The sequence below is a fragment of the Setaria italica genome, chromosome II (assembly GCF_000263155.2).
Source record: "Setaria italica strain Yugu1 chromosome II, Setaria_italica_v2.0, whole genome shotgun sequence".
NCBI classification, from domain to species: domain Eukaryota; kingdom Viridiplantae; phylum Streptophyta; class Magnoliopsida; order Poales; family Poaceae; genus Setaria; species Setaria italica.
Window position 1 is genome coordinate 47552950 of NC_028451.1, and position 25816 is coordinate 47578765.

General features: G+C 45.3%; 6 protein-coding genes across 6 annotated transcripts; 3 read left to right on the forward strand and 3 right to left on the reverse strand.

Moving 5' to 3' along the window:
- Nucleotides 1–1481: 1481 nt before the first annotated feature.
- Nucleotides 1482–5610, reverse strand: LOC101777524. Its single transcript, XM_004958538.3, has 5 exons — nucleotides 5253–5610; nucleotides 4124–4274; nucleotides 3961–4027; nucleotides 3629–3863; nucleotides 1482–2055 (listed from the first exon to the last, which is right to left on the reverse strand). Exons 1-5 carry the CDS (start codon nucleotides 5582–5584, stop codon nucleotides 1845–1847), a joined length of 996 nt encoding a protein of 331 aa, XP_004958595.3. The 5' UTR covers nucleotides 5585–5610; the 3' UTR covers nucleotides 1482–1844.
- A 681-nt stretch (nucleotides 5611–6291) lies between these two features.
- On the reverse strand, nucleotides 6292–8328 carry LOC101778198. Its single transcript, XM_004958539.3, has 4 exons — nucleotides 8152–8328; nucleotides 6890–6929; nucleotides 6699–6799; nucleotides 6292–6609 (listed from the first exon to the last, which is right to left on the reverse strand). The coding sequence occupies exons 1-4, from the start codon at nucleotides 8230–8232 to the stop codon at nucleotides 6523–6525; spliced, it is 309 nt and encodes a 102-aa protein (XP_004958596.1). The 5' UTR covers nucleotides 8233–8328; the 3' UTR covers nucleotides 6292–6522.
- A 1593-nt stretch (nucleotides 8329–9921) lies between these two features.
- Nucleotides 9922–13475, forward strand: LOC101778598 (nucleolar protein 56). Its single transcript, XM_004958540.3, has 8 exons — nucleotides 9922–10222; nucleotides 10346–10560; nucleotides 10959–11116; nucleotides 11702–11889; nucleotides 11973–12225; nucleotides 12373–12521; nucleotides 12608–12760; nucleotides 12854–13475. Exons 1-8 carry the CDS (start codon nucleotides 10018–10020, stop codon nucleotides 13177–13179), a joined length of 1647 nt encoding a protein of 548 aa, XP_004958597.1. The 5' UTR covers nucleotides 9922–10017; the 3' UTR covers nucleotides 13180–13475.
- Nucleotides 13476–13611: 136 nt separating this feature from the next.
- LOC101779010 (pentatricopeptide repeat-containing protein At1g01970) lies at nucleotides 13612–15451 on the reverse strand. The gene is given in 3 exon segments (XM_012844110.3): nucleotides 13612–13828; nucleotides 13831–14578; nucleotides 14980–15451. Coding segments are annotated over 3 exon segments (1227 nt in total). The 5' UTR covers nucleotides 15400–15451; the 3' UTR covers nucleotides 13612–13769.
- A 243-nt stretch (nucleotides 15452–15694) lies between these two features.
- LOC101779419 (elongation factor 1-beta) lies at nucleotides 15695–17748 on the forward strand. Its single transcript, XM_004958541.3, has 6 exons — nucleotides 15695–15872; nucleotides 16087–16203; nucleotides 16327–16411; nucleotides 16796–16901; nucleotides 17050–17163; nucleotides 17255–17748. The coding sequence occupies exons 1-6, from the start codon at nucleotides 15787–15789 to the stop codon at nucleotides 17416–17418; spliced, it is 672 nt and encodes a 223-aa protein (XP_004958598.1). The 5' UTR covers nucleotides 15695–15786; the 3' UTR covers nucleotides 17419–17748.
- Nucleotides 17749–22267: 4519 nt separating this feature from the next.
- Nucleotides 22268–25154, forward strand: LOC101780073 (pre-rRNA-processing protein ESF2). The gene is made up of 7 exons (XM_004958543.4): nucleotides 22268–22793; nucleotides 23395–23446; nucleotides 23660–23727; nucleotides 23897–23986; nucleotides 24096–24226; nucleotides 24598–24732; nucleotides 24816–25154. Exons 1-7 carry the CDS (start codon nucleotides 22520–22522, stop codon nucleotides 24834–24836), a joined length of 771 nt encoding a protein of 256 aa, XP_004958600.1. The 5' UTR covers nucleotides 22268–22519; the 3' UTR covers nucleotides 24837–25154.
- Nucleotides 25155–25816: the final 662 nt, after the last annotated feature.

A 25816-nucleotide genomic window follows, 5' to 3' on the forward strand; every position in this document is an offset into this window, starting at 1 on the left:
TAATTATTACTGCCTTTACTACTTTTATTAGTATAGGTCCCTCTTTTACTTTCGCACCAGGTCACAAAAGTCTCAGGACCGGGCCTGGGTGAGGGACAAGGAGCGGTGGCGTCGTGAGCTCGAGCGCCACAGGCCTTCGTCGGGACCGACCACGGCACCCCGACTCCGCCGCACCGGCCGCCGTGCTCCTGCTCCGCACCACCACGCGTGCTAGGGCCTGCTCCTTGCGCCGCCGCGCGGGCTATCATGTGGGAGCTGCAGCGCTGCCATGACCGTGGCCTAGACTTGGAGCACGAGAAAGTGGACGGGGATGGCGAGAGCCGACGGGCTCAAGTGGTGGTTGGGGGCGAGAGGAAGATGGCTGGGAAGGCAGGGAGAGAATAGTGCGGTGAAGAGAGAGTAGAGAGAAGAAGATGGGAGGGGATAAAAGAGTTGGCTCACTTACAGGAGGGGCCCATATGTCATGAAAGTAGGGGCCGTGAAGTAAGGACTGTTGTTGGGGTTGTGTATTAAAGTCCCAAAAAGTTGGGTAGCCCCACTCAATAAAGTAGGGATTTGAAGTAGGGGTTATTGCTGGAGTTGCTCACCGACTGTTGGATTTTTGATGTGTATACAGTATACGAGAGAGAAGCACATCCTAGTCAATTTTGTTATGCGTCTACTTATGTCCATCTTCGATGAACTCACGCGAACTCCATGGAATTTGTTAGCTAGACCGAATACCTAGGGTTTAAATCCAAGTTATCGTTTGAGGCACGTAGCTATTGGTCTTACAAAAACCCAGGAAAGGTTAAGAAACATATGGGCGGCAACATTGCCGAATTTACGCATTTTGAATTTCTTGAAATTATGTTGCGTTAGACCGAGCTGTTCGGTGCCTGGTAGGCGAATAGGACCAACTTATGTGTCAAGATTCGAGTTTACCACAGTACTAAACACGGTCCATTAGGTAGATGTTTCTTAGGTATTGGTTCGTGTAGTAAGTTCAGTAGCCGTTGCAAATTCGAAAGCAGTAGGCCAGGTCACACGGACGATGGCGCTCTGTTCACTCCCGCCACCTCTCTAGTTTCCCCGCCAAGGGCGAGCTGTGCTCAAAGTTGCGGCGCCGTGCCGATATGCTCTCATCTTGGAAGCTCCTGTGGAGAATTAAAAAGACATACCACCTTGTTTGGAGATAAGGTCACGATTCAACAATTCATATCAATAGAGTCGAACACGAAGGATTGTACAGTAGGATTTACCTTGTCTAAACATCCGGCCATCAAAGCTTCGGAGTTCGCACCTTTGGTTGATCTGACTGGTATAACACCTGGTTTCCTAACAGTTCAGAGTTCGAGTACCACGAGCTGCGTTCGACCTGAACATAACAGGTCCTGATCCCATGAGCCAATCGGTGACATTTCTCAATAATAACCCATGAATCTGACAGAAACTACTCTGAAAGGTGGCCCTGCCCTGGACCGACAACTGAAACAACAGGATGCAATCGCAGGATAATAATCACCATTTTTCCACAATTAACAACAGCATCCATCTATCCAATCATGAACAAAGAAACATGTACAAGAACATCCATCAGGTGAACGCCCATATGAACATCAATATTTGCTTGCCGTTACCACGATATCCCACTGATATAGGGTCAGATTGTCCTAAAGCCCTATAACTCGCACAAGAAACGGGATGATAGACCAGGTTCTACTTACATATGTACCTATATAAATTAGCCTCCTCGGCATCCGGCGAGCTGCTTCGAGCCTCTTAAAAAAGCACACAGCACCAGACGCCCAGGGCTCAGCACAAGACGTAGCGCACCCATAAACAATTGGCTGATGAGCCCAGCGTCACTTCACATGGGAGTCGTAGATGTCAAGGACCGATTCTGGGATGACGGTGGGCAACTTGTCTATGTACATGAAGAGTCGCCTCAGGTTCTCTCTTCGGACCGTCGCCATGTCGACGATGTCCCTGTCATCCGTGTATATCCACAGGTCAGCAGAGTTTACCCTCTTGAGGCTGTCACGGCAGAATGGACAGGACTGAGACCTTGACCTCCTGTAGCAATATCATAACATGCTTAGAACAATAGAGCTTATATATATAGTCGAAGAAGAAGTTCACTGGAAGAATCTGAAAGATATATTTGTAGGCTAGATAGTGATGGTCAGATTGACACTAACAAAACCACATACTACTTCTGCATTGACACGTTAATAACACACAAAGAATGGCAATAGTCCTTATTTGGCTTGATGCAACATCACGGGCCTATTTGGTTAGTACTATATTTGCCACACCTAAATTTAGTCCAAAAAAATCAATGGGAGAATCAGAAAGATATCGAACTTTGTAGGCTAGATAGTGATGGTCAGATTGACTCTAACAAACCACATGCTAATTCTTCACTGAAATGTTAATAGCACACACAAAGAATGACCATTGCCCGTATTTGGCTTCATGGAACATTTCCAACAAAAGGGCACTTTCAGCAGGCATACAGATGAATGCTGATCAGGGAACAAAAATTATCTTTCCTATCCAATTGCTAATGCTATAAGCTGATAGCCAAGTTCATAGCCAGAAGGCCTTTTGCCCTTCACATAAATTTATTTAGGTTTTGTCTTGTTTCTGAATAATGAAAATCCTACATCCAAACAAAAGCAGGAGATGACATGACATGTTCTAACTTGCAAGCAAACAAGCTGAACGGATATCTCATGGAAAACACTCCAGAATCACCAAAACATAAGAACACAATCGGACAAATATAGAGTAGTGGAAAGAAATTTAGCGTCACTTAAGTCTTTTGTGTCCTTAAATTCAGGACTAACCAAGAGAAGTCCAACACACATGGGTCGTGGCCTCCTGTAGAACGTCACCACACGATGTTGTTCCAAACTTGCTCCCTATCTAGTTAAAAATAAATTGCTCGCTATCTACCTCTTGGTTGCCTTGAGCTTTATTAATACCAGTATTGTCATTTTATTTCTTGTAAGCTACATCAGCGGATTATAATTCAAGTCTACAGCACTCATTCCTGATTTCTGGTCTTGCGGCAATGAAAAAGAATTTACAAAAAAGTAGGGGATGAAGTGAACAGTAAGGTTTCTAGTTCTTCCTCAAAAGTCAAAACTCTACCTCTGCTTCGTAAACCATAGGATCATAATCATTACATGCAGCGCTACTAAACATCAAAGAGCAAGAATGGCAGCTGATATTAAGTGGCTGTAAAAGAGATCTGCAGCAGGTTTTTTTCCAGTACAGTTTGTTGCCCAGCTAATCTCATGTGAAGACAAATAAACAGCTTATCGAACACAGCAGCATAAGGAAGGTCTCGGCAGCTAGCAAAGCAAAGTCACAGTAGAGCAGACCCTGTAGCTATCTACCAAAAGTAGCCAGATAAACAAAATGGTACTTCTTTTCTGTTTGATACCAACAAATTCATATGTTGATGACACATCCAGCTTATATACATGTATCCAAGCATTATTGCATTACAATAGTAATTTTTTCCCACATAAAGAAGGCATGGCATTTCATAAGCAGGCAAAAGCACTTAATCATCACAAGAACAGAATAACTAAAAGTATTCCAAAAAGACTTTAGAAATGGGAGTGAAAATTTGTACCAGTCACGATAGCATTTAATGCACATAGCATGGCTACAAGTTGGAAGAACAACTTTGGTGTTTGTCTCCATACATATGCCACATTCCTCCTCTATATTATCGTCAATCTCTGATATCACCATTTTCGGATCCTCATCTCGTTTTCTATACCTCTCTATACATATTGCTTTCTGTTTCTTATCCTCCACTTCATTGATTCCTTCATGTAGTTGCATCAAAGAAGGAAATATGACAGCTGCCAAAACCAACGAGACCTAATGAACAAGCAATTAAAGATAATAATGGTGCAAAGCAAATGTTGTTCAAAAGATTCTGAAAGACATGCACTATACCATAAAATTCCCTGATGCTTGCTTTTCTTTCATGAGTAGACATGGTGGTTGTCCCATCAGCATAAACCTGAATATTTAATTTTTTTTTTAATTTGAACCTAAGTACTAACTTGCCATAAAAAATGGGCAGAAACTTGATTCTAAGACAGAAGTGTTGGCCAACCTTATAAATTAGAATCCTCAACAGCCCAAGTGCACCAGCAAGGCTGCAATCTGTCCACTGCACAAGAAAAAGGAAAAAGTGGGCAGCAGGGCAATATGCCATCCTCATCTGAAGGCAGGCGCCATCATATTCCCTCCGAAATTCAGAAGCACTGCATTTTTACAAACAAAATAATTAGCAATGAATCCTCTGAAAGGTACTAAAGTCATGGGTAAACCTAAATCATGACTTGCCCGACCAACTAATGTGCTCGCACAAATAGGGTGGGAAATAAATCATGACCAAAGTTCAATTCACGATTGAATGTTTGCCCTAATGGTATCTTGCATACTTATGCCCTGGTGGACAAGAAATTCCATCCAAAATCCCAAAGTGCTTCAGAAAATAATGATGGCGATAGTGAAGAGCCACCACATTTCCACTCAAGCGGAAGTGCATGGCACATCAACAAGTAATTTCATTATGGCAATTCCCAATGGTACAGGTTAATTTTCGAAGGCCTAAAGATAAACTGGCCAACTGCCAGAACCGCATCACACACCAGCAAGAGAAATTCCATGATGGCAACTCAAAAATGCTACAGCCGTGCATCACTGATAAAGGAGATCAGGCCAAAACGTAGCAAGATTTTCTGACTGGTGTCAGCGTGAGGAGCTACCGACAGAAAACTCAAGTTGTCCACGCATTACTAATTATACCCCAACCATAACTAAAGTGGTACACGTACCTAGCATCAAAGTCGAAACATTCACCAAAGGGGATCTCGTTCCAAGTGTCACAATCAACAACAAATCATATCTAATCTACCTATTATGACTGGGACCAATGAACCAAAGTGTCTAGCTGCATCTCATGGTGTAATTTCTAACCCATTCCACTCAAGACCTCAATTAACACAGTAATTTTGTTCTAAAAAGGTAACACAGCAATTCTGTTCCCCCCCAAAAAAATAGCACAACAATTTTTGGTAAGATACTAGTACCAACACGCCCAGTATCCCAGCTCAACACACTTGAGAACAGGAACAGGCCAAACGATATTAATTGATGATCTCTCAGCTGGAGCTGAACCGTGGAGACCAAGGTCAAAATTCAAAAAAGGCGAGGCATGAGGTGAGCTGACTACTCACAGCGAGTTGGCGTGCTGGATGTCGGCCTCGAGCACCTTGAGCGAGTCCCTGAACGACCTGCCCATGGACACAGCAGCCTCCGGGAAGCACACCAACTCCACCACCGCGCCGCCGCGACCATCCAAATCCCGACCTCCTCCCCCTGCTGTCGCCGCCCAAAACCTCACCCAAACCCTAGCCGCCTCCGCTCCTCCCGATCCGCGCGGCGGAGCGCCCCCCAAAAAAAACCCCAATCGCTCGCTCCGCGGGCTCGCGCTTCGATAAACGGCACGGCTGAAGTGGCGGTGGTTAGCGGCGAGGCCATTTAAAAGCTCACGCCCTCTCGCTTTCATCCCCCCCGGGGTGCCTTGCGTGCACGGGAGGGAGCGCGGGGGAGCTGAACAGTGACGGCGTGGCGACGGGTTACGCGGACCCACCTGTCGGTGGGATTCAGTAAAGCGGAGCGGGGTCACGGAAGGTTGCCACGTACGTTTCTGGAAGGTGCGGTGTGGTCGCTAGCCATATCCGTTTTGGTTTCGTCCCCACCCGGCTAGGAGTCTTTATACGAGCCAGGTACACGTAATCACGCTGTACGGGACAATTTGTAAGATAATCAGGTGGTGTTACTGCACAAATGACTAGGCCAGCTACTGTAGCTGATAGGATGTCTGCTTTCCTCTTGCATGTTTTGGTATTTTCTGGGATGATAAAACGTAATGGTTGCAGCGTTATCCTCCATCTCGAGATGGTTAGTTCAAAAATTGTGATTCAGATAACCACCGCTAGATGATTCGTACGCAACATATCTGTTGATTACTGAATGCATGACGAACATGATCGGATGATTATTTTCCAGTGGAGTTGCCTGAGTGCGTGTAAAAGGAGATAATGTGAAATACAAGTAAAGTGGCATGCTTTGGCCCCCTGCCTTCTCAGCACGAAGCATGATGCAATCACGAGAGCTGTCTGCTTCTATCAGTGAAACTCAAAACCCTCCATTTGTCTTTCAACCACCCGGCTCAATTGTCAGCTGAACAGATTACCAAACAATACTACATGATAACATATGAACCGTCAATTCAGATAACAAAATGTATTCCACTGTTCAACGCCTGTCTTCCAAAATGGGGTCAGGTGAAAACAGACTATCGTGTACATAGCGTTCTGATCAATAGTTCCATACGGTTTTCACCAAGATCTATATCAAGATCACAACAATATTTTGAGCTCAACAAGATAGGATATTTCAATAGTTCAATATCAGGCTTTTAAATCAGCCTTCGGGCTTCTTCTATCTAGATTCTGCCTCTTTTATTGCACGGATAAGATGGGTGATGCGGTACTGGAGCTTCTCGTTCTCAATGATTAGCTTCTTGTTCTACAAAGTTCATGAGACAAGGTGTGGATATATAGTTAAATGTCAACAGTTGTATGACGGCGACAGGTTCGAGCAAAGTGATTGATTACCTTCTCTTTTTCAGTCAGGCACTCTGCACTAACCGCGTCTAGTTTTGACTGAAGATGTTTCATTGCAGAAGAACTTGCCTCAGATCCACTGTTCGGACCAGCTAGTAAATCATGTAAAGATGGAATTAGGCACCTACTCTTATCGATCATCAACAAGAACACGCCTGAACAGCAAAACCATATCAAATTACCTTGGTTGTACAGCAAGGCTTCCAGCTTTGCTATGCGTAACTGTGACAGTAAAGGAAATAATAACCATAAAATTAGGGAAGATAACAATGAGACAACCACCAGTAGAAATTAAGCATTCGTGTAACCACTCTGACCGAGCATGATAAGATTGCCACAGGCTTCCACGTGGCTGGTCAATGCATCACATCACGACGACTTTTGATAAAGAAACATAAGAGACAGCAACCCAAGAAGTACATCTTAGACCAGCAGTTATCCACAGACCATAGCCAGCCAGGTAGCCGGGTAGGTGATATTGCAATTGAAGAACAAATGGTCCATGGTATGGTAGCCCCTAGCCTGGTAGGTAATACTGCAGTATACGAGCATGCTTTGCTAGTTACTAAGTTAGGCGCTTGTGTTGGCAGTACGGGTGGAAGATATTCAAAGCAGTAGTACATTATAAGGGACCAAAGATTTTTTTTAGGGCAAAAACAAGCAAACAAGAACGCAGAGGTCTACAGCCAGTCCAAAAAAGTTCAAATCCATGTTACATGACGGCATTACATCTTCTCCCGCTCCTGAGGCCACACCTAACACGGTCATAGATTTGTGCTGGAAAATCAAGCGATTTTTCTCTTTCCAAGCATTCTAAATCAGGCAGATAGCAAGGAAGTGACCAATATTATTAAGTTTCTAGACCATCTGACTTCTCCACAGTCCACAACTAGAAGCCTGTGGTCACAAGTCACATTCTCTCTCTTGTACGTTGAAGCAGATTAAGAGCTAACGCTATGCCTCGGAATATTGTTCTCTGTTTGCCCAGATAGCCATAATTCATGGCATTATCAACGATAATCAGCTACTAGGCAGTAGGCACTACAAATCTATGCAATGACATCAGAATGGAATCTGGGACTTCTTAAGCACCTATTTGGGTTCACGTATCTAAAAACTCCATCTACGGTCTGATGGATTAGAATCTAAAAATACATCTAAAAAGCTGCATAGGTATTTTGCTCACAATTCCACACCAATTTGTTTTATTTGCTCCAAAGTACTCCCAGGTCCTAGCAGATAAACCCTTTCACAACTTCCTTACTCCGTAATTCATGAATAAAAGGTGGCATCCCGCAACACCAGTGAGCAGTTGTTCCGAAACCTAACCCGCAACCGCATAGGGACATCAGAGGAACTACCAGATTGCTATCGATTAAAGATTGCCTAACAGAAACCACCGGGAACCAGAGGTTGTCAGGAGCTAGGAGACAAGCGAGCGAACCTCAGCCTCGGAAGCTCTTTCCTGGAAGGGCTTGAGGGTCTCGTCCAGCGCCGCCGTCGCCCGGCCGTCGTCCGCCGCCATGCTCGCCGTCGGTCGCCTGAACCCCTCGCGTGCCCTCGGATTCGGTCGGAGGAGGAGGTCTTCGAGGGATTCCTTTTTTTTCAGAGCGTAGATGGGGCAGGCCTGTTTCTGCTGCTGCTCCTACAAGCCCATCAAGGCCCGCAGGCCTAGGTGATTGTGGGGTGGGCCAATCAAATGCGACGACAGCAGATAGGAGCCGCTGTAAGGTTGCGTTTGGCACAGCTCCTAAGCCGATTCTACGCTAAATCCAGCAGGAGATCTACCACAGAGAGAGAAGTGATTCTCTATTAATTCTGTGAAGTGAGAATGAACTAAGAGGTGGGGAACTTAAAAAAAATAGCTTCTTCTGATGCCGTGAAATGATTTTCCATCCTAATTTTAAAAGTTCATGCTAAAGAATCAGAGAAATTTACTTTTAGCCAGAGAATCAGCTCCCATATAGAATCAGAATTAGATGGAGCTCTATCAAACAGGTCCTATCAAAATAAATAAATAAATCATTTAAAAAATTAGAACAAATCAACAACAAAGCAATTGACTGACAGATACATATTGCATACTAAATAGGATAAAATGTCTTATTTTCTGAATAAATTTTGAATCCTAAATATCTTATTTTTTTCTTGGGACAAAGTACGTATAGAGCACCTACCGATGTCCATGATCTTTAGACAAGAAATAAGCTGAGAGATGGAAGGGAAGAGTTCATGACAGAAAATGAATGTGAAGTAGCAAGGGGAGCTTAACTTTTTGCCTTGCTGAACCAAGAGAATAGGTGTTGTGTGGTTTGGTACTTATGAGATTTTAACTTAAAAAGGTTGGACAATGTTGTACCTTCTTTGAAAAAGGTTCTATTATTAGTGCATGCCCTAGATTAATTCATCCCATTTATCGGTTTGGTTAGTTATAGTAGTTGTGCCATAAGATATTCTTTGCTAACTTCTTTTCATAATAATTATTGGATAGTTCCCTCAAACATTATAGTTTAGTGCGAGAGACAATAGAAGAGAAAGGCCCCGTTTGGTAGAGCTTCGGCTTCTCATAAAACGGCTTCGGCTTCGGCTTCTTCGGTGGAGTGGCTTTTTTAGTGAAGCTGAAGCCGTTTTGCAAAACGTTTGGTAAAACGGCTTCTCAATGGCAATATATGTAATTTTATGATCACTTAATGCTTGGAGAGAGAGGAGAAGCCGGTGAAGCCACTTTTTTCGGCTTCTCCTCTCTAGTGTAAGCCGTTTTGCGGCTTCTCCTCGGCTTTGATGGTGAAGCCGTTTTGAAATTGACCCTTTGGTAGGGCTTCATCAAAAGCCGGTGGAGAAGCACTTTGAGAAGCCCTACCAAACGGGGTCAAAGTGCAATTCATAACATAAAGTGGCTTAAGGAAAGGTCCACTAATCTATAAGAGTAGTTTCACGTACTTATAGACGATTTTTCATTTTGCTTACACTACACATACATCAGGAAAGGGTGGGTGGATTGTAGTTTTAACAACTATATATGATTGGATCAATTCATAGGATCTAACGTTTTATTTTGAAAGACGCTTGTACAAAATATATTGATTTTTTGTTTTCAGATGAATTATTTTTGTTGTGAAGATTCATTTTAGATGAAAAACATCCAATGGTTAGAGGTGACGGGAAACCCGGACACGCGCGAACGAGAAACCCAACCGTAAATAGCAGAGCGCGGCCAACCCTTTCCCCTTTCTCCCCCTTCGGCCTTCCTCTCCTAAACCCTAGCATTAGCATCTCCTCCGCCGCCGCCGGCGAAGCGCGGCGCGAGGAGATGGCGTTGTACCTGCTCTTCGAGTCGGCGTCGGCGTACGCTCTCTTCCACGCGTACGGCATCGATGAGATTGGGCAGAGCGTGGACGCGGTCCGCGCTTCCGTCCTGGACCTCCAGCGCTTCGGCAAGACTGTCAAGCTCGCCGGCTTCTCCCCCTTCTCCTCTGCCGTCGACGCGCTCAACCAGTGCAACGCCATCTCCGAAGGTATCATGCTCTCTCGCCTCCGCCCACTCGAAACCTCTGCCTGTAACTAGTTTCCGATCCCATTACTGATGATCCCCAAGGCCCCAACCCGACTGAATTGTGAGCGGTGTGTGGTCTGTGCAGGGATCATGACCGATGAGCTGAGGAACTTCCTGGAGCTCAACCTGCCCAAGGTGAAGGTGGGAAAGAAGGCGAAGTACAGTCTAGGTGTCATGGAGCCCAAGGTAGGGTCCCACATCTCTGAGGCCACGGGGATCCCCTGCCAGAGCAATGAGTTCGTCCAGGAACTCCTCCGAGGAGTGCGGCTGCACTTCGATCAGTTTATTGACCAACTCAAGGTGATGAATTTTACTTTTAAGCTTATCATCTACTCTATATTTGACATCACTTTTGTAGCTGGTCCAAATTTGGGCTCGAGAGTGTCATAAATGGATAAATCAAATGCTGCATCCTAGAGTGACTTGTTGCAGATTAGCTGGTTACTGGACATTTTTTTTTTCTTGTTAGTTTCACCTGCGTAGCTGAGAACTATGATTTTGTATGGTTTTGGCCCTGAGAGTTACATACTGTAGAGCTCATGAGCATCTCTTCAATCGTACCTACTTGTTTCTAGTGCAACGATTTTTTCCTTCTTGGTGTAAGTTCGAACTGTTCTGCAAAGCGAATTGCTTGACACAACAAATGATATCGTTTTTGTTCCTGTTTGTTTACTGGTTTTCTTGTTGTGTGGTTGCAGAAATCTGACTTGGAGAAGGCTCAGCTAGGTCTGGGACATAGTTATAGCAGGGCTAAGGTCAAGTTCAATGTAAACCGTGTGGATAATATGGTGATTCAAGCAATCTTTCTGTTGGACACACTTGATAAGGATATCAATACCTTCTCCATGAGAGTGAGGTTTGTCTGTCATTTTTCATTTAATCTAGTTAGTGTCGGGCATTTCTTCGTTCTTCTTAGATGCTTTGACAATTTGCTCACCTTAAAAGCTTTACTTCATTTTGATACTGATGTGTGATCCTTGACAATCCTAAATAAGTTATACTTGAATGCCCTTAGTTCTGTGAATATTGTTTGCTTATGCTGGCTTGACATTACGAATCATGTCATTCTGATCTGTACTGTTATTTTTCTTCATTTTAGTCTAATAGAAATGTCAGCATTAAATCATCTCTAATATCTACTGTGCTTTAGAGAAAGCAAACTTAAGTTTTTTGTAATGTTATACCTGCCACAACTTGGTGTTAAATTCTCAACTCTGGTAACCCTGAGTACACTTTAGAGGTATATGATAAAATGTTAACGCTAGTGTGAAAGATCATGTAACTCATCATGTTTGCATATATGTTATGTTTGTAATTGTAATTGACATTACCACATATTTTATTTTATTCAACGTTATTGATGATGCAACAGTCTTTTTAATATTATGTATAATGTCATGTGGGTATGTATGTATTAACTTATTGCTTCACTACAATGCAGGGAGTGGTATTCATGGCATTTTCCAGAGCTAGTAAAAATTGTGAATGACAACTACCTTTATGCTAAGATTGCCAAGTTTCTGGTGAACAAATCTGATTTAGCAGAAAAAGACATTCCAGCTTTAGCAGATTTAACTGGAGATGAGGACAAGGCGAAAGAAATTGTTGAAGCAGCAAAGGCATCTATGGGTAAGAATACATCTACAATTGATTTTGCTATATTCGCAGTAGTGATACCTTTGTGTTAACTTTTCTCACTGTTGTGTTTTCAGGCCAGGATATTTCACCAGTTGATTTGATCAATGTCCAACAGTTTGCCCAAAAGGTCATGAATCTATCCGAATACCGTAAAAAGCTCTATGAGTATTTGGTAACAAAGATGAATGATATTGCACCCAACCTGACTTCTTTGATTGGTGAAGTTGTTGGAGCTCGACTAATATCTCATGCTGGCAGCCTGTCCAATCTTGCAAAGTGCCCTGCCTCAACTCTTCAGATACTTGGTGCTGAAAAGGCACTTTTCAGGTACTTCAGGAGCTGTTTGTGTATTTTTTAGCCTCTTATTGATTTCAAGATACTTGGATCCTGACCACTGATTATTGTTGCAAATATTCAAACTTTTCCCTTTATGCCTCTGAACTCTTTTTGTTTGCTGTTCTTTATTCAATGCAGAGCTCTGAAAACTCGTGGAAATACACCAAAGTATGGCCTTATATTCCACTCGTCATTCATTGGCCGTGCATCAGCTAGGAACAAGGGCCGAATGGCTCGATACCTGGCCAACAAGTGTTCCATTGCTTCACGTATTGATTGTTATTCAGGTCAGTTGCAAAATTTGTTTGCACACTTTACATATGTTGACACCCTGCTCTGAGACTCCTGACTGTTATTTCGCTTTGGATTCCAGAGTTGAATACATCCATTTTCGGACAGAAGCTGCGTGAACAAGTTGAGGAGAGACTAGACTTCTATGACAATGGTGTTGCACCTCGTAAGAACCTTGATGTGATGAAAGCTGCCATCGAGGGTATTACAAATGCCGCTTCGGAGGATGGTGATTGTAAGGATATACACACTTCCTTCTTGATCCCTGAAACGCTTGCATTCATCTAAAAAAATGTAATTTAAACTTATTGCAAAATTTCTTTTACAGGCAATGAGAAGAGTGATGTGTCTGCTAAGAAAAGCAAGAAAAAGAAGTCTAAAGCTGATTCAGCTGGCAGTGAAGCAATGGACGTTGATAAACCTGTAGCTGGAGAAGATGAACCTCAAACTGAGAAGAAAAAGAAGAAGAAGCACAAGCTTGAGGAGCCAGAGGATGAAGGAATGGCCACTGATGATGTCAAACAAGATGAGACCCCGAAGAAGAAGAAAAAGAAGAACCGTGAGGCTTCAGAGGACATTGGGCCTAAGACAACCACAGAAGGGAAAAAGAAGAAGAAGAAGAAGAAATCCAAAACGGATGATGATGATGTATAGGCTATAGTTGCTCTATGGCTTTTCAACGTTCACTAAGTTGATTGCTCATGGATTTAATTGTCTAGGATATAGTTTGTTACTGTAAGACAGTGATCCTAATTGAGCCTTAACTATTTATGCTTCACTTGAGGTGGCACTATCACATATTGTAGCCCTGTTGAGGTTTATAGTGCAGTGACACATGATGCATGGATTGAAATGGTAGAACTATTGTACCTATCAGCATGAATTTCTATAATGCTGTTGATGATTCACAGGGCTACTCAGTGCTGACTGCTGAGTAGCCCTATTGCGGACATGCTGTATAGTTTCTCGTAATTTCGTTTAATCTACTGGGGTTTCTTGTGCTTGCTTGAAGGTAGCATTGCCAGATATGATGGAAATACCTGAATATATATAGATGTATTCTCTTATTTTGTTGGTGCAGTGGTGTTGGCAATAAAATTAAATTTATTAATTGCATAGCTGAATTTTCTTTACATACTGACTAGTGTTTCCTTGGCAATACATTGTCAGCGGTTCAAAATAAAAGGAGAACATCAGTTGTCAGTTGTCACACGCCTCCGTCTCCAGAGAATTCTACTAGCAGATCACCTCTGTTCCACCGATACTGCAACTGTTTGCTTGGTCGTCATGTCTTCTGAGAGCTCTCCTTCAGAACCTGTTCGACTTCATGAACTACCCCAAGCCTTCTGAACCACACAGCAAGCAACTGAGAGGGCTCTTGGCCAATTGCAATCCCGTTTTCTTCAAGCTCGGTCAAAAATCCAAGTGCTGTTTCTAGCATGTCCACCTTCTCATAAGCACCCAGTACCAAGGCAATGCATTTGTCGCAAGGTGTCACTCCTGCACTTCTCATATTTCGAATCACACAAACAGCTTCTGCCATTCTATTGGACAGACAGTAAGCATTCACCAGGAGAGCACACAGTTTCGTGTCAGGCACTATCCCTGCAAACTGTATGGCATCGAAAATCCGCTGTGCCCCATCTGAATCGCCTTTGTATGAAAAGGCTCTCAGCAGCGCCTTGTAGACCTCCTTTCCTGCGAAGATCTGCTGATCCTCCATTTCTTTGATTAACTCTTCTGCTTTGTCCAGCATGTCAGCCCTGATATATGCCATGATCATTGAACCATATGCACGCTTATCCAGCGGGAGGCCAAGCAAGATAATTTCTCCAAATATTTCCTTTGCACGGGTGAGATCTCCAGCCTTGGAGTACATGTCCATCATTGCAGTCAGCATGACCTGATCGCAAGCGAAACCTCTGCCTTTCATGGCATGAAATGTATCCTCAGCTTTCTGCAGTAGCTTCTGCTTGCCATAAATGTGGATCAACTTGGTGTAGTCGCGAACATTTGCTTCAAATGAATTTTCCAGCAATGCATACTCCAATACCTAACGAACATAAATTTACATGGATCATAAGCGTGATGCTAACAGAGTAAACTGTTAACACGTTAGAAAGGAGAAGTCAGAAAATAATGATCAGTCAAGAGGTTTGAGGGCAATAATTGTGGCAATAGTGACCGTTTCAAGTCTTCTACCAAGAACAGCAGCAAGTTGAGAACATTTGATCCAAACGCAACACCAAACATCTACATTCATTATCTATGACTACGAGCGATGTACAACCAACTGTTCAAATCAACTATTTGAAAACATGGAAAATGATTATTTCATAGTTGTATCAGAACTTCAACAAGCACCCCCTAACAACATGAAGCATAGAACAGCAGACGAGTTTCAGAAGTTCAGACATTTAACAGTCAGAATGAGATATGCTCATTGTTACTGACCTCAGTAAGCAAGGGGCTCTCCGTTTCCTTCAGCTCCTTGAGAACCAGCAACCAATCCGCCCTCTTGGGCTTCATGGCCTTCACCCAGTACGCGAGCAACGGACCAAGGTTCTGATCCCCGGGGGACAGGCACACCACCCGCGTCATCAGGGCCTTGCAGCGGTTGGACAGCTTCGGAGACAGACCTCGAACCGCCCGCTCCTGTGACTCCGACAGCTCGGACCCAAACGCGTCCCACCTGAACCTTGGCGCCTCGCTGACCGCCGCCTGCTCAGCCTCCGCGGCCAGAACCTGCAGCTCCGCTCCATGGCTACCGGACACGCAAGCGCATTGGCAAGCGCGCTGCCAGGGCTTCGTGATCGTGGTGCTGGTGATCTTGGTGCCTACCGAGTGCAAGGCCGGGATGGCGAGCGACGTCATGGGTGTGGACTGTGAAGCAAGACGGGACGGCGCCGGAGAAGATGAGATGGGCCTTGCTGTTGTTGCAGCTGGAGAAGACGAAGGCGCTATCCAAAGGGAGGGGAGGATCTGAGCCGTCCGTAGATCGAAGATCCGATCCGACGGCCCGTACGGTCTCCATTCCGCCCCGGAATATCCTCGCCATAGATGCCTGATCACACGGGTGTCCGGCTCGTTGGGGAGACTGTCACGCGGGCCCCACCCGCACCCGCGCCGCCAGATATAAATAAGCGGGGCTCGCAACTCGGCCTCCTCTCCTCCATCTCTAGGGTTTGGGATTTTAGCCGCCGCCGCCGGTCCTCACCCCCCCTCGAGAAGTCGCAGCCGACGTAGTCCTCGCCGGATCCGATGGCCGCGACTTTCTCCGACCTTCACACCGCCGACGGCCTCAAGGCCCTCGAGGCGCACCTCGCCGGCAAGGCATACGTCTCCGGGTGAGCCCGATTCCGCGCTGTTACACTTGTTCTAGCTGATTAGATCTGTCGATTGGTAGTGATTTGCGCTTAATTGCCTGGATTCTAGCTGGGTTGCGATGCACGGATGATGTCTGTGATAAGAGTTCTTGTTGTTTTCGCTTCATATTTAGCAAATCTCAGGTGATTTCGACCGCGCTGTGTGTTGCTTATGTTGTTTGTGCTACTTCCGCAGAGATGCGATCAGCAAGGACGACGTTAAGGTGTTCGCGGCGGTGCCGTCGAAGCCTGGTGCTGAGTTCCCCAATGCTGCGCGCTGGTACGAGACCGTTTCCACGGCACTCGCCTCAAGGTGCGATTTTTAGTGATGTTGCTACTTGTCCTCTATGTTTGTGCTGTCTGCTGTAGCTGGGTAGATGCTGTAAGTGGCCCTGGATTTGCTTGGATAGTTGTTGATGTGTTTCACTGGTTGTAGATTCCCTGGCAAGGCTGTTGGTGTGAATCTGCCTGGAGCGGGATTGGCTTCTGCAGCAGCTGCTCCTGCGGCTGAGGCTGCCAAGGTTTGTTCTTCCCATCCTCCTCCATACGGCCCCTTCTTTTGTTTCTGTCATCTTTTACTTATGCTGGTTGAGCAATTGAACATCTCTGCTCTATTTGATTTAGAACTGTACGCTTTATAATTCATTGTGCTTTTATATCTGGTGCTATACCAACATGGTTTCTGTAAATTGTATTGGTTATATCTCTTCATCAGTTACATAGTTGTGTACACGCCATGTCCATGTTCATTTGTCATGTCACTATATCCGTCTGCAAACCTGCTAACTAACTGAAAACAGTAGTACTGTAGTAGAATCTATCATAGGAACGAATCTCCTCATGTTACCTTATATGATGCTGCTGAGTTGATTTGTGTTAAATTATATTCTTTTTATTCTCTGCAGGAGGAGGATGATGATGACTTGGATCTTTTCGGTGATGAAACCGAGGAGGACAAGAAGGCTGCAGATGAGCGTGCGGCTGCCAAGGCCTCCACCAAGAAGAAAGAAAGTATGCATAATTTTCGTCTGGAGTGTTAGCCTACATTGTTTACTAAAATTACTGGGCAATCCTGCCACTGCTTAGTTTAGTTTTGCATTCAGGTCTTTTCAGTTCTGCTATGCATTGCTTGCACATGTGCTTATACATATCTATGCAGGTGGCAAGTCCTCTGTCCTTATGGACGTGAAGCCGTGGGATGATGAAACTGACATGAAGAAGCTTGAGGAGGCTGTTCGCAGTGTCCAGATGGAGGGTCTCACCTGGGGAGCATGTAAGGAACTTGTGTCTCCTATCTTTCTGCCACCATATCTTAGCTAATTGATTTGTCTGTGACATAAGATTAACACACTTGTATATTGCAGCCAAGCTTGTGCCCGTTGGTTATGGCATCAAGAAGATGACCGTCATGTTGACCATCGTGGACGATCTCGTGTCTGTTGACAGTCTTATTGAGGACCATCTTACGGTGGAGCCCATCAACGAGTATGTCCAGAGTTGCGACATTGTTGCCTTCAACAAGATCTAGAATCCCAGTTACTGTGCACCAAATTTGCTGCTGGGGTCTTGGACCTGGGATTGGTTGCGACGACAAGCGCTCAAGTTTCTCGTGGGATGCGAGCTCTTATCCCTTTTAGTTACTCTGCTATAGAAATGTCAGTCTTGAGTCTATTGTTGAGTGCTGCCAGGTTTTTGAATATCCGTTTGTCTTAAGAATAGTCGAACTGCTGGGCGGTGAAACATCTGCTGTGTCTAAAGTACAACAGTTTTCTTTGCAATGCTAGTTTTGAATGAGGATGAGAAACGTGCTTACGGTTACTGCTTTCTGTCTACAATATCATAGTTGTGGGAATGATGATGTGGTATTCGGTGCCAACTGATGCTGATCAGGCTGATATTTTCCTCAATATGCCCGTGTGATTGTGTTCATTTATTCCAACTCTCTGATGCCCACCAAGTTGGGATTTGAGTTATACATTTACAGGCAACATATGTTTATTCTATGACTGTATGTGATCATGTGGACGAGGATCTGCTTATTGTGGTCACGCTGTACCAGCAGAATACACCTTGAAAAAAAAACTGGAGCTAACCAATCGGTCAAACAGGCACACAATACTGCCACTCTGAAAAAACTGCAGCTCACCGATCTGTCAAACAAGCACACAATGCTGATAGATAGATCTACCATGTTGCGGTGCATACATCTACCACTGAACTGCGATGCTTCTCGATTTCCAACTGCTCCATCGACCTATTGCCTCAAGTAGCGGTTGTGGCCTTGTGCGCCATCGATGATTGATCCCATTTCCCAACTTGATCACTGAACCAAACCCCTGCTGCAGGCCGTCAGGGACCTGAAGTCACCGCATGAAATGGACATGCAACGGCTGAAGAAACTGAAATTGCGTGGTGGAACTGATATAGAAATCACCTACTGCAAATGGTTTGAAATGTGTAGACAGGGACAGTAACTGTTAATAGGAATGCAGTAGGTGAGTGTTGCTAGAAATGCATGCATGCCTTAATGACGTTTTGCATTTCTTGGACCTAATAACAGATACATAGCTGGGCTATGGCTGGACCTGATGCTGTATTATTGATCGTCCTCAACCTGAAGCGCCGTGTCGACAGACAAATCGCTCCAAATAGTGTTCGCTGACCCAAAGGCCAAAGGTGCAAGATCAAAGTAGATGATGGCGACCATGATGATCAACAAACGATATGTACTTTTCGAAGGTGCCAAGATCTGAATGTACGCAGCATTCGAACAGCGTGCTTCACCTTGTACTGTGTGATCACCAAACAGTACATGTTCCCATCCATTCTCAGAGTCACAGTAACCTCATGTGTTCTCTGGGATCTAATAACTACCAAGTACACATGTACGTAGAAATAAGAACTTAATTACTGACCCTGAAAAAGAAAACGAATTACCGACGCAAGTTACTGAATCTGTTTGAGGTAAATCCGTGATTTTCCCCAGCCAGTGGACGCGACGAGTATCCTCAATATTCAGAAAAAGAGCTTAGAGCACCATCAAAATGATCTTCAGTTTACCAGCTCCCTCTTTCTCTCTCTCTATATATAGCAGCAGCAAGCACATCAGTGGTCGAGTCATCTCATTTCACTTGGGATCCATAGTTCCGCACAGGTGGCTCTTCCTGAACTGAACCTGCCTCTGCTTCAGCTGTTGACACTCGCCACTCCCTCAGAGGAAGCCGCGCACAGCTCTTTTGGAGCGATCGGGTTGGCAGCGGCCATGCGCCCTTTCGCGACCTTGTCTCGCCGGACGGTGCTCTGGACGACGCTCATCAGCGGCTGCGTCTTCGCCGCGTACGCCCGCCGCGCCATCAGCAGCACCCCCAGCTACATCCAGGTTCGTTCGTCGTCAATTCCACGAATCGTCTCTCTTACTTTTGCGAGAACAAATCCGTGCATCATGTTTTGTTGGACGATAAACTGAGCAATTTAACGCACACGATCCTGGATGCACGTGCACTTCCAGGTGCCGACCGCGCCGGCGCTGGCCGCCGCGCTCCCGCTCTGGTTGCTGTGGAGCAGCGCGGTGCAGGTGGCCGCGGCGGCGCTGGCGCTGGCGCTGGCGCCGCCGCTCGGGAGCTGGGGGGAAGCGCGGCGGGCGGTCTCCGTCCTCGCGGTCCTGGCGGGCTTCGCCTCGCACCTGGTGATCTTCGCCCTCCTCCTCATCCACATCAACTACGTGCTGGACACCTGGAGCTGCTACGACATGATCAGGAGAGCTAGCTCCGTGGCCTGGCAGCTCGCTGGCCTCGTCCTGCAGCTGATCGCTCTCGCCTTGCTCTGGTAATCTGATCGGTTGTTGCTCAACGTGCGTGAGCTATATGAGTCTGTGGTGGTCGATATCATCAGTTGCTCGATCTGGGAGCTCAGTCTTTCTGAAATTAGCGCGTGCCGGCATGCACTTCAGTAATCGATGAACTAGCAGCATGCTGATGATGAGTACGATGTCGCAGTGGTGCGAGCGTTGTGCTGTTATGCATCTGCAGCTGATCGTGTACTGGTAATGATTCACCTGCTGTTACATCAGTGCTTTTATCGAGTAGTAAATCAGAAGAATGCATTGTTGATTATTGTTGGGATTAAGCTGGGCGTCCAGCCTGAGCAACAGTTGACAGGCATGTCGACGTGTTTTCGATGATCAGTTCTTGCTTGCACCCGGATCGAACCTAGTGCCCGTCCGAGAGTAATAATCGAACTGAACCTAACATGCATGGAGTATGCATCTAATCTGATCGCTCACACGTCAGGGTGCTGTATCGACGAAACAGCAGGAATCTAGCAGGCGCGCCACATCGTTCTCAACTGATCAGTCCGGCCGTGGTGGGCATCAAAAGCTCTTGCTTGCCGGGGGTAACTAGCGATGCCGTTGGGGAACAGTTCCCATGGGTTACCCATACCTATGCCCGCTAATCAACCATCCCCAAATCAAAAGGGTAATGTCCAACGGGTGTGGATAACCCAACGGGGAACCTCGCCAACGATGCAACGACATCGTTGCAGCGGCCGGGGAGGTTGCTGTTGCTAGGCTTCGAGAGCGGCAGCGGCTCATCACTGCGCGCGAAGAAGCAGCCGTCATGCTCTGCCAAAGCTTCGACGAGGACGCAACGAACCGCACTTGCTTAAGCCCAAGCTGCCATTAACATTGCTGCGTGTTCCTTGCCGTCATGGACGCCGGCGACGGCGAGTGATGCCAACGAGCATGCAGGCCTCAGGAGCGCGCGGTCGCAGGTTGCGAAGACCCTGAACCGCCCGCTGGAGCGCCTGGCGCCGTCCGCCGTCGCTGTTGCGGCTGCTGTAGGGGAAGGTGCGCGAGGACGAGCATGAGGAGCGGTCAAGGATGACGTTCGACTGTTCGAGGTGCCGAGCAGGCGAGCACCGGGCTGGGGAAGGACGGCATGCTGGTCATCGAGGGCGAGACGCGGGAGGACGTGAGAAGGTGGACGACGGCGAGCGGAGGTTGGTTGGTAATCCATACCCTCCCCAAACAATGTGGGAACGTTAGGGGTAACTCACTGACCCAAACAGGTTACATGAAATGGACGTGCAACGGCCGAAAGGAACTTAGAGTTGCAATGTAGGGTGAGGACACTGCTGCAAATGACGATAGCAATGCGGTGGGTGAGTGTTGCTAGAAATGCATCATGCACTGATGCATATTACGTACTAGACTAAAGTATGCTCTGTCCTGATCATCACCAACTATCCAGTTTCGTACTTGCATCCTAAGGAAACGTTTGCAGTCCCCTATTGTAATCGTCCTGGATGCCTTTTTTCTTTTAAAAAAAGGCAAATCACCGAGCATTTGATTTCCTATTGACTATTTGTCCCTGTAGGCTCAGCCAGCCAAGACACACCTTACAGCGGGGGCTCCTGTATAGCAAACGGAAGCCAGATAAGCAATATAATCTGCCTTTGAAGCCTAATAACGTTGTGCGGAAGCCCAAAACATACATGCATATAGCGCATTAGGCCTAAAATTTGTTGTTTAAATTCAACATTTTCAGAATATAGATCCAACATTTCCTAAAAACTACAGGATCAACATTTACAGGGGTGGATTCAACATTTTTTAGAAACTCGCATCAACATTTTGAAAAATACTAACTTCAACATTTGGTACGAGCTATCTCAACATTTTGAGAGAATTATTTCAACATCTCCTAGAACCTAGCTCAACATTTTGAAGATAGATAGGAGTTGAAACTTCCAGCCCACCAAAGTCCATCTTAACCTTATCTTCTTCTTCCTCACTTTCTTCCCCAACCCTCCCATTTTATAATGGTCCACTGAAAAAATATTGGATAAAAAATGTTATCCAATATTTTTCAAAAAAGTTGGACCAATAATTTTTTCAAAAATTTGAACATTTCTTTGAAAAAAAGTTGAACCAAAGTTTATTCGGAAAAGCTGAGCCAACATTTCTTTAGAAAAAGTTAAATCCAACATTTTTTGAAAAAAATTGCATCAACATTTTTTCAAGAAAAGTTGATCCAATATTTTTAATTGTTTCAACATTTTTTTAAAAAATTCCTGATTTTTTCGCCGTCGGTCGCGCCTCCTTCCCCGGCTCCGACGACCGGGCGAGCCTGTGCGTGGGTCGAGGCGGCGCGGGCGGCGGGCCGCGACGACGCCAACAGAGGCGGCTGCGGCGGCCACGTCGGCGGTGGGTGGCTGCGGTGCTGACCGCGGTGGCAGCACGGGCCCCGCGCGGGGGCGGCGGCACAGGCAGGAGGTTTAATACATCTAACGGACCTCATTCCCTTGCTCGAATCTTAAATACCTACGAAGATGGATAGGATTTCCGCAGTGGCAGGCCTATCTCCATCCATCATCCGACGCCTCCTATGCTGCAGCCCACACGGCCCAACAAGTTGTTTCCGTCGTTCTCCTCTGGCTACCGAACCCTCCCGAAAGCCGAAACCCACCCATCGCCGCCATTCCACACCCACGCCCACGCCGCCGTTCCCACCGCGCACCTCTGCCACCCGCCGTCCAGGTCGCATCGCCCCCGCACTTAGGGCGGCCGCCGCCACAGGCGCACCCACAGGCCTTCTCTACCCTGTCGGTTGCCGCCTGAGCCAGTTACCATGGCGGGTCCCACGGAGAGGGACCAGTTCACGGATGAGGAGGAAGATGACTTCCTGGATGAGGAGCTGGACGAGCAAGGCCTTGGAAGCGAAGACGAGGAAGGAGTAGTGGGAGTAGGGGGTAAGAGGAAGCTGCTGGGGAAGAGCCTGGGCGGGTTCGGCAAGCGCGGGGTGTGCTACCTCAGCCGCGTCCCGCCGCACATGAACCCGTCGCACATCCGCCAGATGCTCTCCAAGTACGGCGAGGTGCTCAGGATTTACCTCGTGCCCGAAGGTAATCAATCCGCGGAATCGACGCTCGCGTGTGGGATTGCTGCTAATTTTGGTGGGATAGCTGCAGAGCGCAGTGCCAATTTCAGGAGCTTAATGTGCCCAGTAGATAAAAAATGCTGTTCATAGTCAGTATGCTTCCATTGACTGATCCAGTTAGTAGATATACTCACACTATGCATGTCTTTTTTTTTTGAGTTCACTGTGGCAAGTCGTGTCTGCTTGACTGAAGGATGCTCATTGTGCTAAGCTTTGCTTCTGCTGCTTGCATTTGTGAAAATATAGTTCTCGAGAGCGAGAAGGTCAATTGCAGTATCTCCTTGTGTGATGTTAGTCAGTCATAAGTGAGGTGCATGCTGCCACAACAATACTCTGCTATTACTTGGTGACCCTGATTTATTTTTTCTTTCTGTCATGTGTTAGAATCTGAGTGTTGCTATTGAAGAAAGAAAAAACACTACTGCTCTTTTGCTATTTATGTAACATATTATATTAGTATTTCAATATTGGAGAGTTATGAACTGAAAAACCACCATGTTAGTTTTACAATTTTTGTTGATTAACACATTCTCTTATATACTAATAATGTCATGTTCATCCCTCAGGTCAAGGTCATCGCAAGCATGCTATTGTTAAAGCAAAGGCTTACACCGAAGGGTATGTTTGGGGGATAAATAAAGGAGAGCTGCACTGCTTTGGAGAGCTTTGCGGTTCTCATCTGAAATGTCACTCTAGAAGTCAAAACATATGCATATTCATATCAGCACCAGCTTTATTACATTTGTGGACAGTTTTACTGAAGCCTGCAAGCATTTTCTATTGCTCTGTTCATTATTTGTATGTACTCATTCTGCTACCAAAATCTTTTAGGTGGATTGAATTTGCAAAGAAAAGTGTTGCCAAGAGAGTGGCTAATCTGCTTAACGGTGAACAAATAGGTGTGTTCTCATTTCCATTTTATTCTTCTGTGCTATTATCAGATGTTAGATGTCCATGCAGAACCATGGGAAATTATTTATCCTCTTAATCCCTTAGCTTCGTGGCCCCTCATTTTATTTTTGTTCACCATTCTGGACAATAATCTTTTCTAATGTTGTACTTTATTAGGTGGGAAGAAGAGGTCTTCATTTTATTATGACATTTGGAACATTAAGTATCTCAGGAAGTTCAAATGGGATGATCTGGTTGGTGAAACGGGTATGTGAAAAGTGCAAACTACAAAACTTATATAAACTTATGCTGAAGTGCTTAATAATTTCAAAAAAAAATCTAGTCTAGGTTGTCTAATCCTTTGAATATAATGCAGCTGAGAAAACTCACATCAGAGAGCAGAAATTAACCTTGGAGATAGCAGCAGCAAAGAAACAACGTGATCACTACCTGTCCAACGTTCAAAAGTCTCATGCATTGAAACATATTCAAGAGCGCAGGAAAAAGGTTCGTCACTCGGCATGCTTATAGTATATTAAAAATTTCTTGTGTTGCTGTTTATCTGTTGGCACTAATTATTCATGGTGGTCCTTGCTCCATACTCCCATTGGAGGATTTTTCTCATTGATTCTGTATTATTTAATCAACAAAGGAACAATCGCCAATGGTACCTAAAAGATCTGATCTCATTGTTGTATGGATTGTGGTCGAATTGATGGGGATTCTTTTCCTGTTTTATGCTCTTTATGGCTGAGTTTACTTAATGAAGTCTTAAAAACCTGTGATCAAATCGCCTTCCCCAAGCTAGAGAATGTAATTGCCAATGACAAACTCCTGTGACTCGCCCTCATGTCTTATAAACTTGATATCCTCAACAGAAGCAGAAGACAGAAGGAGCAGAACCCAGTAATGTCCTTGAAACAAGAACCGCTCGTCCAATTCCTCAGAAGAAACCAGTTGGGGAGACGGACGCCAAAACTAAATCGAAGCTTTCAAAAGACATTTTAGCTGGAGTAAGTTGCAGCCCTCATGGAAATTCACCTCAAAATTTCTTGTCTTCACCAGTGTTCTGACACACCTCATGGTATTATTGCAGGTATTTGGTGGCTCATCATGAGTTCATGACTGCTTTCTATCTCTCGGCGTGGGTTGGTGCATGCCGAACTGAATGGAGCAGCGCAAGTGCATCATAGAGTTTCATCATAATCTACTTCCAATTTTTGTAGCAAGTCGTGTTATTTTTTGTAAGTAGAGGAACTTCCTGGAACCTCTTGTAATGCTAATATGCCCTGGAAGGTTTTCTGGGACCTAGCAATGAATGAGAAGGATTGCTGATTGCCAGCGCTGTTTGGCCGGAAATCTCAGTTGTCAAACCGAAACTCGTGCCCTCTTTAGTTGGAACAGCATATATCATGATTGTCGCCATTGGTATTTTCTCTGTATCTGGCCCTGTGCTTCAGCTATGAGCTATGTTAGTTGTGAGCTGGCTGGGTGGAATGGAAAACAGAGAGGTGATGGATCATTGGTTGACCATCAGGGATTCTAGCCGAGTTCGAGTTCTGTGTTGGAAAAGGAGTTTGCGTGAAGATGTTTATCTTGTTTTTGACAGCTATAATTTGCTACGATCATACTACAGATCAGGTAAACACCACCATGGTCCATGGCTATAAATTCTCTCTCTCCACAAAGTCGTTCATGATCTTGTTTTTCTCAACGATAATTTGTGCTTTTTTTTTCAAAACAAAGTCGTACATGATCGATAGTTTTCAAACATATTAAGATGCACACATTAAGAATTAAGATATGCTTGCGAGGCGAGGCTCAGAATTGAAGCAAACTACTGAATTTTTTTTAAGAATACGTAGGAGAACTACGTATCTTTGTATTAAGAAGAGGTAGAAAGTTAAGTTACAACATGGGCCAACCGGATGCACGCACACGGGTTATCTTATTTAACAATTATACAAAGGGATGAACAACCAAACGACAAATAGCGAATTCAGAGAAGGGATGCTATTGTCCCGGCACTCCTACTAACGGCGGCCAACCTAGGGACAGGTGCTTAGCACCCGCGCTGCACCATAGGTGAGCTTGTTC

Bases quoted from the DNA above. Each gene is read 5' to 3' on its own strand.
- LOC101780073 (XM_004958543.4), top strand. From the start codon at position 22,520: ATGGCGGGTCCCACGGAGAGGGACCAGTTCACGGATGAGGAGGAAGAT. The intron at 22,794-23,394 runs GTAATCAATCCG...TTCATCCCTCAG, and splicing joins GATTTACCTCGTGCCCGAAG to GTCAAGGTCATCGCAAGCAT. The intron at 23,447-23,659 runs GTATGTTTGGGG...AAAATCTTTTAG, and splicing joins GCAAAGGCTTACACCGAAGG to GTGGATTGAATTTGCAAAGA.
- LOC101777524 (XM_004958538.3), bottom strand. From the start codon at position 5,584: ATGAAAGCGAGAGGGCGTGAGCTTTTAAATGGCCTCGCCGCTAACCAC. The intron at 4,028-4,123 runs GTTGGCCAACAC...TTAAATATTCAG, and splicing joins TGAGGATTCTAATTTATAAG to GTTTATGCTGATGGGACAAC. The intron at 2,056-3,628 runs GTACAAATTTTC...ATATTGCTACAG, and splicing joins ATTAAATGCTATCGTGACTG to GAGGTCAAGGTCTCAGTCCT.
- LOC101778598 (XM_004958540.3), top strand. From the start codon at position 10,018: ATGGCGTTGTACCTGCTCTTCGAGTCGGCGTCGGCGTACGCTCTCTTC. The intron at 10,561-10,958 runs GTGATGAATTTT...GTGTGGTTGCAG, and splicing joins AGTTTATTGACCAACTCAAG to AAATCTGACTTGGAGAAGGC. The intron at 11,890-11,972 runs GTAAGAATACAT...TTGTGTTTTCAG, and splicing joins AGCAGCAAAGGCATCTATGG to GCCAGGATATTTCACCAGTT.
- LOC101778198 (XM_004958539.3), bottom strand. From the start codon at position 8,232: ATGGCGGCGGACGACGGCCGGGCGACGGCGGCGCTGGACGAGACCCTC. The intron at 6,800-6,889 runs GTAATTTGATAT...ATGATTTACTAG, and splicing joins AGCCTTGCTGTACAACCAAG to CTGGTCCGAACAGTGGATCT. The intron at 6,610-6,698 runs GTAATCAATCAC...TGAACTTTGTAG, and splicing joins GCCTGACTGAAAAAGAGAAG to AACAAGAAGCTAATCATTGA.
- LOC101779419 (XM_004958541.3), top strand. From the start codon at position 15,787: ATGGCCGCGACTTTCTCCGACCTTCACACCGCCGACGGCCTCAAGGCC. The intron at 16,204-16,326 runs GTGCGATTTTTA...CACTGGTTGTAG, and splicing joins TCCACGGCACTCGCCTCAAG to ATTCCCTGGCAAGGCTGTTG. The intron at 16,412-16,795 runs GTTTGTTCTTCC...TATTCTCTGCAG, and splicing joins CTGCGGCTGAGGCTGCCAAG to GAGGAGGATGATGATGACTT.